Source organism: Melozone crissalis, unplaced genomic scaffold (assembly GCF_028551555.1).
Source record: "Melozone crissalis strain CALT ecotype California unplaced genomic scaffold, PUWL_Pcris_2 ptg000012l_1, whole genome shotgun sequence".
Taxonomy (NCBI): domain Eukaryota; kingdom Metazoa; phylum Chordata; class Aves; order Passeriformes; family Passerellidae; genus Melozone; species Melozone crissalis.
The window spans coordinates 10,774,142-10,788,048 of record NW_026535790.1 but is presented as its reverse complement, the minus strand read 5'-3'; the positions used below and the strand labels follow the sequence as shown (position 1 = coordinate 10,788,048).

The 13,907-nt window shown below is 43.9% G+C and overlaps 1 protein-coding gene across 7 annotated transcripts in view; it reads left to right on the top strand.

Moving 5' to 3' along the window:
* Nucleotides 1-13,907, top strand: part of PDGFA (platelet derived growth factor subunit A) — a 34,556-nt gene that overhangs the window by 3,514 nt on the left and 17,135 nt on the right. For all 7 annotated transcript variants that reach the window (XR_008482803.1, XM_054270601.1, XM_054270599.1 and 4 more), the window contains exons 3-4: nucleotides 5,407-5,511; nucleotides 7,560-7,747. Coding sequence is in view for 6 of the 7 variants with exons in the window: in XM_054270601.1 (XP_054126576.1) it covers nucleotides 5,407-5,511; nucleotides 7,560-7,747 (293 nt within the window). In the remaining variant the exon portion in view is untranslated. The remainder of the gene's footprint in view (nucleotides 1-5,406; nucleotides 5,512-7,559; nucleotides 7,748-13,907) is intronic.

Sequence of the window (13,907 nt, the reverse complement as noted above, 5' to 3'; positions counted from 1 at the left end):
CTCATGGAGTAACCCTGCTTTACTACCCACAGTTGCTTTTCCTGGGCACAGTCCTGCAGACTTTACTGTCGTGAGTAATTCTTACTAAAGGCTTATCAGGGTGACTAATCGAGTATTGAAATTGCTGTGCTTTCCTCAGTAAACAGGATCAGGCCTGTTTACTATATTTAGTATTAGCTTGAATTAGCAAATCAAATGTTTTCTCGTTGTCCCTGGTAAGGTGATATTTCTGAAATTTATTTCCTTAGGGCTGCAATTGCCTTTAGGGAACAGCCAGTTCAGTGAGAGCTTGTACAGTAGGTATATTTCACTTTTATAGCATGTACTCAGTTTCAACTGAGGCTTAGAACAAAATCACTCCAGTGACTATTTTCTCCCTCGTTTTAGTGCATGGTATTGCCAGTCCTTCTGCATGTGAGTAGCCCTGTTTAAACTCAGTGGGTGGACTTGAGAATTAAGAATGATCTTGTAGGCTAAGAGTTTGCAGGATCAGGCATGCATGAAGAAAATGTCTGATATTCCTGAGTAACAAGGCGGAATCTGTGGAAAATGAAGGAAGAACAGTCATTTTCACTCCTGCAATGCAAAACATATATTTTTAATTGGAAAAGTAAGTTTTGTAAGTCAGAGTGGGCAGGTTTTTCTTCTTTTCTGACAGATTTGGTCTCTATATTGTAGCACAGAGATGACTGATAACCCCCTTCATAAAATTAGAAACCACACCCCCAGACCATCTGGCATATTACTTAAAGAAAAACACTACCCAACATGGAGCTTATCATTGTATTCAAAAAAGAAAATCCAGGCCAGTTTGTCAGAGCCCAGTTCTGCATGTCCGACTCAGAGGGTAAAGGCAGCATGAAAATTCTCTGTTCCTATCAGGAAACAGGGTCTTGTATTAAATTGCTGCAATTGGGATCCAGAGGCAGTGACAGAATTGCCTTGGCATGAAGGAGAGCAGAGTCTGACCCTGTTTAAAGGAGAAAGCATGCACAGTCCCAGGAAGTAGGCAGCTCTAGTGTGCAGAGTACAGTTTTACTATGAGCAGACTAAACCCCCAAAACGGGGGCATTTCCTCTGCTCTGCTTGTGCAGCTCTCCGTGGCTCAGCAGCGTGCTTTTCCTCCTCGTGCTTCACCTCTCCCATCTGTCCTGTGGGAGGTAGAGTTCATTCCATCACCTATTATGCTTGCCTCCCGCTGGGAACAGATTTTTCCCCAAGTCATCTGCCTGCCTGGGGAGAGGCAGGGCTGAGTGTGCCTCTTTGCACGGGTTAAGGGCATCCACCAGGGTCACCTTAGGCCATGTGAATTTAACGGCCTGTGATTAAGAACTAGCAGAGCAGCTTTTGTTAAGTGGAGAAACGTTCTAAATTAACTGTATACTTCCATGGAGAAAGTGTTGGGCTGCTGCAGAGCTCAGTCTTTTGGAAAATGAGCTCTTGACTTTGTGGGTTTTGGTGTGGTGCTCCATGAAGGATGGTACAGTGCAGTGTGTTGGCTTCTCTTGCACCTCTTACACGTCATGAGAGGCATCTTCCATGTGTGGCCTGTAGACAGATGGGAGAATATTCCTCCTTCTTTACAGCTGGTTGATCACACCTAGGTAAAGGAAAAAAGAAAAACAACCTAAACAAAACAGGATCTTGCGAGCTGCTACTTATATTTCCTTTAACAGATCAAAGTTGAAAATTTAATGACATCTATCTCTGCAGTTGGATGTCAGAAGGGCAAATTTTACATCAGCCAAAAAGAAGATCAAAAAACCAAACTGATGTTGCCGTGGGCTTTCTGGCTCTAGGAACGATTGTGAGACAGACCATTTCAGCTTATTATACCTTACATTGAATTCCTGAAAAAAATGAGATTATAAGAATTTCCTAAACTGCTGCTGTTGGTTCTAGAAATCTTGGATCTGTACTTTGTATCAAAGTGCAATCTAGAAGGGTTTGCATTAAGACTGGATGTGTTGGGGGTTGTACCTCACATAAAATAGTTTGGTAAGAAGATGGAAATTCAAAAGTATAAATTGATAAATAGAAAATAGCAGTAAACTTAGGATGCTTTCCACATGCTTCTTGAGTAAAAAGAGTAATCATGTATTGGCAGAATGTCACAGGAACTCTGTGATTTATATTCCATGACCCAGTGGAAAATTGCCAATCTGACAAAAAAGAACAATTTCAGCTACACTAATGGATTGACCAAGGCTAATTGCAAGAGTTTGTATGCCCATCATTGATATGTTGTCAGTACATAAAAGATTACAGAGAAATTTCTTGATCGTCTGCCATGAAAACATTTTTTTATTATTAAAACATTAAAAGAAAGCTGCACTAATCTGGCTCTGTGCAGCATCCTCCATCTTCACTTGGTGATGAGCAGTGTTTGAGTTCTAAACTAAGAATCGCCCATTTCTAGGCTTTCTGCTCCAAGCCTCATTTTGTGAGGTGCTAACCCATAAACTCACATTTCCTTTGCTAAGAGCTACTCTGCACCTAATTCATTACATTGGGGGAAAAACTGATACAAATTAAGTATCATTCTTCCTTAATGTAGCATCATGGTTTTAATAAAGGAAAAGGAAGTCTTCTGGCCGCACATTCAGAGCTGAGTGTGAGTTTCAAACCTGACTTGGTGATTTTTCACTCCTGCTTGGGCAAGACTGTTGACTTAAACATTGCTTGAAGTGCATTGATTTTCCCATTGACTCCACTGGGAAATGGAATTCCTTCCAAATGCCTGTGGGAATCAGGGGGGACACTTAAATGCCTTCAGCATTGTAGTGTCTTCTGGCTCCAGCCATGCCCCATGATTCTGTTTATTAAACCAAACTTTGATGATGTGTTGGTAGAAATAGTATAATTTATGTTAGATAACACATTGAGGTTTGACTGGAGCTTGTTCTGCTGAGCTAGCTGTGTAGATTTGTTTTTGCAACCCTCACAGAGAGACATGAACTTAGGAACTGCTGTACATGCTTAAGATATGTAGTGAGACAGTGAGGTACATTATAAACCAGAGGCCTTCTTCACGTTAGAAATCATCTTATAAGCAACACAACCCTTTGAGGCGTCATTTTGCTTTAAAATATGTGATGGAAAAAGGCTGATTGCAGCTGAGTAGAGCAGTTATGTGTAAGCACATGACTTAACACACTGGTTAGCTGATCATACCAGTCCTTTGGTTCTTACCAGCTTCTTTCAAGGAGGATCCTTCATGCTAGGAGGGAGCTGTGCCAGCATTGCTGAGTGTGGGATTAGGAGCCATGGCCCAGCCCTGCTGTAGTACTGGCAGCCCTGCCAGCTTCCCTTTCCAGCCTGATGCCTGTGCCCACCAAGCAGTTGGGATTAGAGGCATTACTTTTGTGTTTAATCTCCTTTTAAACACTGTTTGCTTGTGCACGGACATGCTTCTTGCTCCCAGCCTAGCTTGGATCTCAGGCTGAGCAGAATTCATGCTGCTTTCAAGTATCACTTCATTGCCTCAAATTGAGGGAGAGGTTGTGACAACTTGAAGCTGCCAAAAAGGAGGTCAGTATTAAGGTGTTGGGTAGCTGAGTGCTAGGAAACAGAAGAGGGCTGGAGGCACATCAGAACGGATCCTCATTTTGCATAACACCATTTGGGATCAGGTGGATGGCCTGGTGCCATTGGAATGGGATGTGGGAGACCTGGCTCCACTCCCCAGCTCAGTTGCAAACTTCCTGTGGGATCTCTGGCAAGCCATTTTATTTATACCACTGATGAGTTTTCTGGAGTATGGGGTGCAATAAAAGCAGAAATAATACCCTTTAGTCATTGCTGTGTTACATTACTGGACTGGGACGGCAAATAAGGCCCAGTACCAGCTAATTAGTCAGGTTCCAAAATTTCCCATTGAAATCTAGGGGAAACAAGTACCATAGATAGGAACTAGGAGCCAATTTCTTGGATAAATTGAGACTAATGACTAATTTCATACAAGGATCTGTTCAGCTGATAAAGGAGAAGCGGCAGGACCAGTGGGTGATCCTGGCACTACCTCTTGGACCTCCGATTTTATTTTCTCTTAGCTACTTGCAGTAGTATTTTCCAAGAAGTAATGATAAACCCTGGGATGCAGAACTCTTTCTAAGGTGCTGAAGATCCATCTGTCTTCCTGCCTCACCTGGCTGTACAGGTGATTTCACAAGCTGCATGTTCCTTAGGGCACAATTTCTTGGAGGGAGGAGAACAGGAGTTGGTTGTTTTGTGGAGCAGAGCCTTATGATGTGTGTTACTAATAAAGCTGAGATTAAAACACGTTCCAGAGACAGACAGCTGTGTGTACAGAACAAACTGGAAGCAGGGAGTGTGACAGTGCAGAAGATGGGAGTGGAGGGTGTTGGTAGCTTGCAGAGAGGGTAATTGAGTACTGTGTAATACCCTTTTGCATTTTTTTAGAGCATGTCAGAGTTTTCTTAGGAGCCAGCAGTGAAACATTGAAACTCTGCAGTGATGTTCCAGAGGACACTCCAAGCAGCAGAGTGCTAAACCCCTTAGTTTGGGTGTCCTGGGGTCTGTGTGCAGTTCTCTGTTTGGTTCCTTCTTCCTCATCCCCCGTTTGCAGACTGTGCTTGTGGTTTTCAGACCCCACGGCATGGGACACGACCTGAACTGCTTCACTTAACAAACCCAAATAGTTGGAGCAGTTATTTTGTTGTTTTTTATGATAAATGAAATGCCAAGTTTTCCATCTTTGCTTTTTCTCATGGCCCTTTAACCCATGTGGTAGGCTTATTTAGGGAACAAGACAAGCCTGGATGCAGTCCCAGAGTTTGCAGTAGCTTCAGATGCCCCTCCAAAGGTTAGGATACTTCACAGGGGATTTGTTCTGCAACAGAGAGGCTAAAAGGAAACCCATGCTAGTTACTTTTTGCTTTTGATTCTGCCCTAGTACTGCCCTGAAAAACCAAGCAACAGAAAATTTACAGAGGCAGCATTGTTGCTGTTGTGTCTAATACCATATTTTCTACTGTTGCCTCATACCAGAACATCAAAATGTTTGTAAGAAACGTTACACGTGCAGGATTATTGTTCCTATTTCTACACCCTTCCAGTAAGAAAAGCCGTATTATGCTATTCACATAAAAATGCAACTGTTTTACTTTAGATATGGTTCTGTGCCACAGTGTGTGCAGTATTTCTGGGAGCTTTCAGTAAAATGGATATTGGAATTAAATTGTGCATGCTTATACATGACATTCAATGTCAGTGTCTTTCTTCCCTGCCTTATGCCCTGCATTAACAGGGGTTACATGGGACTCATTGTAGCAGGATTTGGTCTTGTGCCTGTGAACAGCACAGATTTGTACCTGTGGAACAGCACTGTAGCAACACTGGTGCACATAACATACCTGAGGTTTAACATTTTGTTTCCTGTTCTAGGATATGATGATGTTTCAGAAACAAACTTGAGATCTTACAGTGTTCATTCTGCTAAACATGTGCAAGAGAACCGTCCTGTGCCCATTCGCAGAAAAAGAAGCATTGGTAAGAAACAAGCTATTTGTACTTTGGGAGTGAAAGCAGAGGGGGTGCTTTGGTCAGCCAAGCAGGACATTTCACTGGAAAAATGTGACATGCACAAAGGGAAAAAAGGGCCATTTCTAGCTTCTGCTTTTCTTTTTGCACAAAACGAACCATTGCCTGAGAAGCTGTCTTCTGGAGGATGTCCATAGGAGACAGACATGCACAAATTCTTTACATTCACTTTCTTGTTGCAGCATGTTGGAAAGCTAGACCTCGGTTAGAAAATGCTGTGATATTCAATGTATAATTCATAGTGTGGGGAACAACTACAGCAGTGTGCTTTAAAAAACATCAACAGTTGGTAGAGTTTTCAGTACAGAAGCTCCACAAAAGGAAACAGCTTGACTCTTTATTCACAAGAAAAATACAGTTTATCCCAAAAATTAAAAGCCATTGATGGAAACGCTGGGGCATTGATTTCCATCACTGTGTAGGGCAGCAGGCATATTTACAGGGGATTTTATCCTTATTAATGATGATGAGAATGCAAAAAATCCCAAATATAAATTAAAAAATGGACATGCAAATAGGATTTATGTGCAGTGCTTGTTCACCTGATTACCTGTGAGTGTTCCACCGTTCCACTGGCCTGTGGAAAACATCCCTGGTGCTATCCCTGGTGGGTAATTCAGTGTGTTTGTCCTTGGAGCTGTGGTGGCAGGCAGAGCCAGCCCAGCTTGCTGTCAGCAGGGATTTGCAGTGTGAGTTGGCAGCGCTGTGGCTGCCTGGGGAGAGCAGCGGTGCTGGAGCAGCCGGCGACGTTGGCGCCTCACCCTGCAAGGTGCTGGGTGCCTCCCCACCACAGGCGCTGGGAACTGGGTATGCTCAATACCTTGTGGGAGTTGCCAGCTATCTTGCCGGATTGCATCTGTTAATTTTCTTGAGTTCATGGCACTGGGGGCTGAGCGTAAGGATTTTCACGCTGTTTAGTCTGTTGAGATGCATCTTTCAAAGCTAAGCCTAGATTTCCATGTTGCAGGCACAGGCTAGGCCTGAGCTTCTTGTACTTAAGAACTAAGTGAAGAAGTGCAGGCAGTGTTCCAGTTCCCTGACACATCTAACCCAAAGCTATCACAAGCTTCCACTGTAAGGCAAAAAAAAAAATCCCAGCTGTCTTTGGAGAACTTATCAGCAAACAACTTGTCCCTGAAATTGCTATTTTTTTTCTGGACTGTTTTGAAATATCAGTGTGACTTCTTAAACAGTTCCTAGGTTGATGATGATAAATGGTTTAGATCATGGCAACATCACACAGTAGTACAGAGCTACTCTCTATAATCCTAAACAAGCTCACCTTACCTGAGCCCTCCAGGATATTGGTTTAGCTGCAGGTTTTTCCATCATGCTGCTCTGGTGGTTTTGCATCATTCAAGAAATAACAAATTAAATAAAACCCACCGTCTACAAAGCTTTGATGACTGCAGGAAAAATAATAGTTGCCCTTTGGAATGGTGGATAAACCAGACTCCCTGATGTGGGGATGTTAAAGTTCTGGAAGTGGAAACCCAAGTCTTGAAAGTTTCAAGCTGGTGCAGGTTGCTTCCCAGCTGTGCAAATTGGGTATGATACAGATAATCCTCAGTTTGACTTCTGAGGCAGTGTTTGCTAGGTGTTTCATGTTTGTGTGATGGTATTTGTGTGAAGAGGTGCTGGAAAGCAGCAGCTGCTGTTGCACAGTGACTCTGAGGGGTCGCAGTCACTCTGCACTAGGGAGTCATTGAATGTGGAGGAGCTCCTGGCTTGCTGTCACTTCCAGAGCCAGGATTGCCTTATCTCATGGCATGTGCTCCAAGCTGTGTCGGGAGCCAGGCCACTGGAAACCCTCGTTGTAGGGCTGGGCTTTGGGAGCGAGTCAGGCTTGTCCCCAGGGTAAGAGCAGAGCTCAGCTGTGAGCACACAGCGCTCAGCACTGGCTCACCAGTGACCAGTGGGGACTGGGAGCAGTGACCCCACGTGTACCTCATCCCCCTGGGAGCTCACCTGGGGTTGTGACTCTCCTGTGCCCGCAGAGGAGGCCATCCCGGCGGTGTGCAAGACGCGGACGGTGATCTACGAGATACCTCGGAGCCAGATCGACCCCACCTCGGCCAACTTCCTGATATGGCCGCCCTGCGTGGAGGTGAAGCGCTGCACCGGCTGCTGCAACACCAGCAGCGTCAAGTGCCAGCCCTCCCGGATACACCACAGGAGTGTCAAGGTGAGCAGGGGCTGCCTGGCTCCTCTGCAGCCTGGAAACTCCCCTAACCCTGTGCCTGTGTGACCCAAATCTCTGCCGTCCATCCTTGCATAGAACGCCCCTCTCCGCTTATGGCCTTTTCAAGTTACGTGGTCATTGGAAAATCATGGGTTTGGATTTGGTTTTCACAGGATTCCCTTTAGGTTTTCTCTCTCTTTTTTTCTTTTTTTTTTGGCAATGAAAATAAAGTTGATCGTGCCTTTCCCATGATCTTGCGCAGTACAGATCTTAAAGTTAAGAAGATAAAATGACTCAAGGGGCATTGGACTTAAAAAAATAAATAAATCACAGTATGGAATGCTGTTTTCTTAATTAAATATTATGCAGCCTAAATTGGGCTTTTATATTTGACAACATAACACTTTTGATCTGAAAAAATGTGTTTCAAATTATCTTACCCCAGGGATAGAAGACTCAACAGCTTCATGCTGTATTTACTCATTAGACAAAATCCCTATTGCAACTTTCCACTAAATATTACGTGAAATATTTATGTTCATTTGGCTTCACTGTGTTCTAATTTTTATCAGTATTTAAACAAGTGCTGTTGATCTACATCTGTGTGTAGGAGATTAGACTTACACTTAGCATTCATATTGTGAAGACTCTGAATTCTTGTTGCCCTGAATTTCTTAAAAGCAGAATTAAAATAAACCCCACCACATTCTTGAATGTAAAATTGCTCAGCACAACACACTGATTGCTGCACTTGCAATGGATTTCTTGAGAAAAGTGCTGTTCACTTAGTGCTGGACATCCTAAAACAAAAATAAGGCACCTAAGCCATTTCATTGTTTTTCATACACTGTTTTTCATACATGCAGACGTGTCTGGGCAGAATTTCTTTTTCTTTTCTGTTTCTGAACATCTGAGAGCAATGTTTTTGTATCCAAATAAGGTGGAGAAACATCTGAGATTCCCTCAGTGTTCCCAAAAATAATCATGGTTTACACTTGCTTGCTGCCTTGCCTTTGTGGAATACGCTTTGCAGAAACAATTAAAAATTATGTATAAATTTGGATCAATAATTACTTGAGGGCTGAGAACAAAGTGGGGAGGACTACAATTGTAAACCTTTCTGAATAGGAGCTAAACAGCAAAGTGCCTCAGGGCTGTGATATTTAGTGCTGTTGCCTTTGGGTTTGATGCAGCTTCCCCTTGATTTTGTGTAGCAGCAAACATGTACAGAGCAGCTGGATGTGCTCAGCAATGAGCTGAGACATGTGTGATGAACTTGCTGTTTGTACCTGCGTGTGATATTGAACAATATTGTGAGATTGTGCTTCTCTCCTGGCCCTGAGGGATGGTGGAGATGACAGATGAGACAGAGACTCAAACTCCTGGCAGCAGCTTTGCAGGATGGCACTGCTGGGGCTGCTTCCCCAGCACACGACCACGTTGAAGGAATTTTAGTCTCTCAGCCCCTTGTAGTGCTTTTAGATTTGCATTCATTTTAGTAGGGCACAAGCTAAAAGTAGGCTCAGCTGAGCAGCTGCTTTTCGTGGCTGTGTAAATATATTGCCACCAGCAATATCAATATACGTCAGCCAGCTTTGGAGGACATTTTTTTTTTCCAAGCTCCAAGACTGCTCCAAACAGTCATTAAGTAGCAGGGGAAAAAAAGGACAAGAGGTCAAGCAGGAACAGGATGTTCATTGTAAAGGTTGTAGGCTGACCCCACTGTAACACCAGAACTCTTAGAACAGAATCCATATTTATGCCCTCCAGAGTCAGATCCCCTTGTAGCTTTGATGTAATTGATGGTTTTCTGAGTCTTTTGCCAATCCTAAGTTTAGAGCTGAATGTCTGCTCATGCCATTAAGTAGCTGGCTCAGAGCGAGGGTCCCTGGAAAGGTGGGAGCGGTTTTGGAGAGCCTTCTCAGCTGCAGTGCATTGGAAAGCCAGCTTGTGTTTTCCCCTGATGTCAGACTGCATAAAAGCTCTCTTTTGATGGAACATTGAAAAGGCTTTCCCCACTTCCTCCTCATTGACAAGGTAGTGAGATCATAGCTGGCCCATTCACACTAGAAAAATGTTCATCCAGAAAGGTCAGCAAGTGGGTTTGCATCATCCAACAGGCCAAAGCAAAGGGTGTTTTCTTTGTCTCACTGAGGGCCACTGTAGTCAAGGTTAAGAGATGGCTGGGGCAGTGTGGGAGGAGCAGTGGAGGTGCTTGTGTTGGGGCATTTCATTCCTGGGACATGATTCAAAGGCTGGAGGGTTCAGGGATTTCCTTTCTTCGTCTTCACTGAGCTCTCATCAGTGAAATACCATTAATGTGGAATTGAAGCTGTAGGGAGGCTCCAAGCCAGGGGGTTTGGTGGATCAGCTTCCCTGAAATGGGTCTTGTGAGGTTTCCCTTTCACAGGGTGGGTTTCATTAGTGCAAGTTGGAATTGCCCTGCCTGGTGACAGTGAGCCCATGTGAGCTCTGGTCCTAAAGACATCTCTGTTCAGCAAACTGCACCTGCACAGCCCTGCAGAACTCAGGCTGGGATGGAGAGGCTGGATGGGAGCTGCTCTTTGATGGGAGGGAAAGGATTCCATTTCTCTCCTCATAGAGCAATGGTGACAAGGATGGGGGAGTTAGGGGTGTTTGGGGGTGTTGGTGTCTGTTTCAGAGAGATTTTCTCCTCTGTGTTCAAAAGCATTTCAGTAACATCTACAGATCCTGTTGCTTCTGTCCAGTGAGTTCAGTACTTACCAAGTACCAGACTATAATTTATTTGGGGGGTTCTGAACAAGAGTCTTCCCAAGAGGCTTTTTCAGCATGGTGTTGTTCTTGGTGAGTTTGGTCAGAGAAGCAGAAAATCATTAGTATTCTGGAGCAAATCCTGCCTACACTACTAATTTTGAATTAGTAGTTCAGGATGAGCTGTTCAGCAGAGCTACTTAGCCTCAGAGAGGGCTGAAAAGGCCTTGCAGAACACATGGGGTGTACAGGTGAAATGGCTGTATGTCACATTTGCAGGTTCAATAACCTTTTTCTTCTGCCATTGGGATAAGCAGCACTTGGATTGAGCTGTGGCTTTACTGCAATTGCAGGCAGGACCAGGTATCAAAGGTCAGTTTAGGAAAAGGAGAAACAAAGGGAACCCTGACAGAGGTGAAGGCGGAAAAGCAGCGAGTTGCCCTTGGAGCATGGGAAGCCCTGTCAGCCTGACAGGGTCTGGCTGCTCTGCTTGAGGACACAGGGATCCCACAGAGCCATTCCTGCCCTCCTGTCCCTGCAGCACTGACTTGCCACGCCCTGAAGGCTCCTGATGCCTCCCCAGTCCTTTAGTCCCTCACATCTTCCTCGCAGACAGGCTTTCCCTCCATTGTATCAGCACACAGTTATTTTAGTATGGAAGCAGTAGATGATTCCAAGAAGTATCCTCATTCAGTTGCTTTTTGGACTTGTTTCCATTCAGTATTTAAGTATCAGCACATGAGTTCTGCTGTTATGAGGAATTGTCTGTGCTGACACTTCTCTTGCAAGCTCCTGCCCATGATAAATTTTAGCTTCATGCTGGAGGTGTTCTGGACATTTCTGCTTACAGTTTTGCTTTTTTTTCCTGCTATTAATCTCTGATTTCATCTCACCTGGAGAATCTATAAAAAAAAGTGTTCCCATGATGTTTCCATTAGCCCACATATTTTTATCAGATTGTATTTTCGTTTTTACTTAGCCACCACACTGTATTGCAGGATGTAGACCTAGAATCTGCACTGATGCAAGGGTGGTGTCACTGATTATATACCATTTGAGAAGCTAATCACTTATTTCACTGTCTTGCTCTCAAAGAGTTTTTATGTAGTGATATTTTCTGGATCTGGAGGGCTTGAGGATTTTTATTTTTGTTACATTAGAGACAGGTAAAAGGAGCTTGTTGATTTGTTGAGGACGGACCACCTCAAAGTTCTGTGTAATACACTTGAGAAACAATCTAAGTGCCTGGGAGAAAAATACAAAGAAGAAAAAACCATCTGTACACAAGGCCAAATCCCATGCTGTTGGCACAGCTAGCCCTGTTTATACCCACTGAAAATGTGACCTGCAGCCTTCATCGCTGTAGATCAGCACTGTGTGTGGCAGCAGGTGTTAACAGGTGACACAGACACAGCAGCTTATCTGGTTTGTGCTGCTTCACTTCCAGTATTTGCAACATCTACAAAATGAAATTCCTTTAACTTGTGTAGCGTGAAGTAGGGCAGTGGAACGTGTGCTGGATTGTATTTTAACTACAGCACTAAAAGCCAGCTTCAAATTGCTGCATAAATTCATTATGATCCTCCACAAAGTTTCTGGTTTTTTAACTGTTGTTTAATACCAAATAGCCACAGGAACTGCATATATCTTTCAGTTTGAAAAACCAGGCGAAACAAGGACAGGCTTTTAAAAGCTTGATTACAGTTTATTTTTGTTGCGTGTAATTTTCAATGAGACTGGTTTATTCTAACAGCTGTAATAAGCATGGCAGATCTGAGAGCTGTTTTGTGATTGCTGGGTCCCTTTCTTTGTCTCTGATGATGGAGGTGTCTTAATTACTGTTTGTTTTCATAAATTTTAAGGATTAGTCATCCTTTGACGCCAGATGACTCAGTTGTACCATACATTTTCCAATCATGGTGTTCAAAGGCTTGATGGAGCTGGGTTCTGATAGGAAATATTGAAACTGCTTCAACCCATAGTTAGTGCTTCAGATAAAGTGTTCTGGTATGTCATGGCCAGCTCTTAATCTGTTTACATGGAGAGCTGACAGTTTCAGAATATACCTTTTAATGTGGGTACTTTAGTTATTGCATCTGGCTCTGTAACTTTGGTTTGCTGGATGAAATGAAAATCATCTCCAGATCCTGTTGACACAAGGGGTAGTGACTAAAATGTGGATCTGAACTCCTTGCTCTGTGAAAGCTTAGATCTCCTATTGGCTTTAGAAAGGCCAGGATTTCGCTCTAGCTTCTCTCACTGGCATTCAGAGGCCCTTGATAGTTGTGACCCCAGAGCCAGAAGAGTTTTTCTGGGAACTGGCCATAGAATGGGTTTTTCCAACCACCACTCTCATTTTGTAACAGTGCTGTTCCAGTTTTGAAAGGGCAGGGGAATGATTTTCACAGTGTGAAGATTGATATGGAGCATTGAATCCCCACCAAACACACAAGGAGATCATGGCTGGGAGTGTCACTGTGGATGCTTTATTTGGTAGTGACTGGAGCTTTTGGATGGACCAGCCTTTATGGCTTTGTCATGTAACTTCTGTAGAGACAACCAGCCTGCCCTGTCCTTCTGCTCCCTCACCTCATTTATACAGCATCCCTGTGACTTGTAGTCTTCTTGTTTGCTGGGACAGCCACACTGCAGTGCCCAATTGTCAGATGAGTAGGTCTGAGAAGCCATGATTTAATTGTAGTGATTTCCATTGCAAGCAAATGCTCAGCACCTATTCTGCAGTGTCCAACACAGTTGAGAGCTGAACACAGGACCCCTTACAAACTCTCTAGCTCTCTCCTTACCCACATCAGGCCATATTCCCTTGCATGGCCCTGACCATCATGCCCACTACACTTAGCACAAGTCAGTGCCCAGCATCCCATGAGCCATTTCAGTACCTCAGAACATCAGTGCTCTGCCCCCTCTGCCATTCCTCCTCTCCTGGCTGCCAGCCTGTGAGTCAGGATGTTCAGAATTCCCCACCCCAACATCCTTCTGTTCTGCCTTGGTTTCCTTAAGATGAGAGATCCATATGTAGCCAGAGCTGCTCCAGCATGATCCTTCCTCCAACCTCAACTTGCCCTCCAGACATTTTTATTTAAGGATGCCATAAGTGGAACAGTGCAGTTGTGAACAGTTTGAAGGACTGGGGAGAAATATTCTGTCTGCCAGCTTTCCACAATAAAGCCAAAGGCTGGACCCAGTTCAGCAGTGGTAGTTCCCTTGGACTTAAAAACTGTGTTTGAGAGCTCTTGTGAACAAGCCCCAGGTTATTGCAGGGGGTGAGTAGGAATGAAACTGCTTTTTAAGATGATGTCCAGATCCTGGTCGTGTAGGGTTGAGCACTTCACATTCAGAGGGCTCTGGAGACACCAATTTGTAAATAATAAAATGTATTACAAACCAATCTAATGCCTTCACTGTCAGC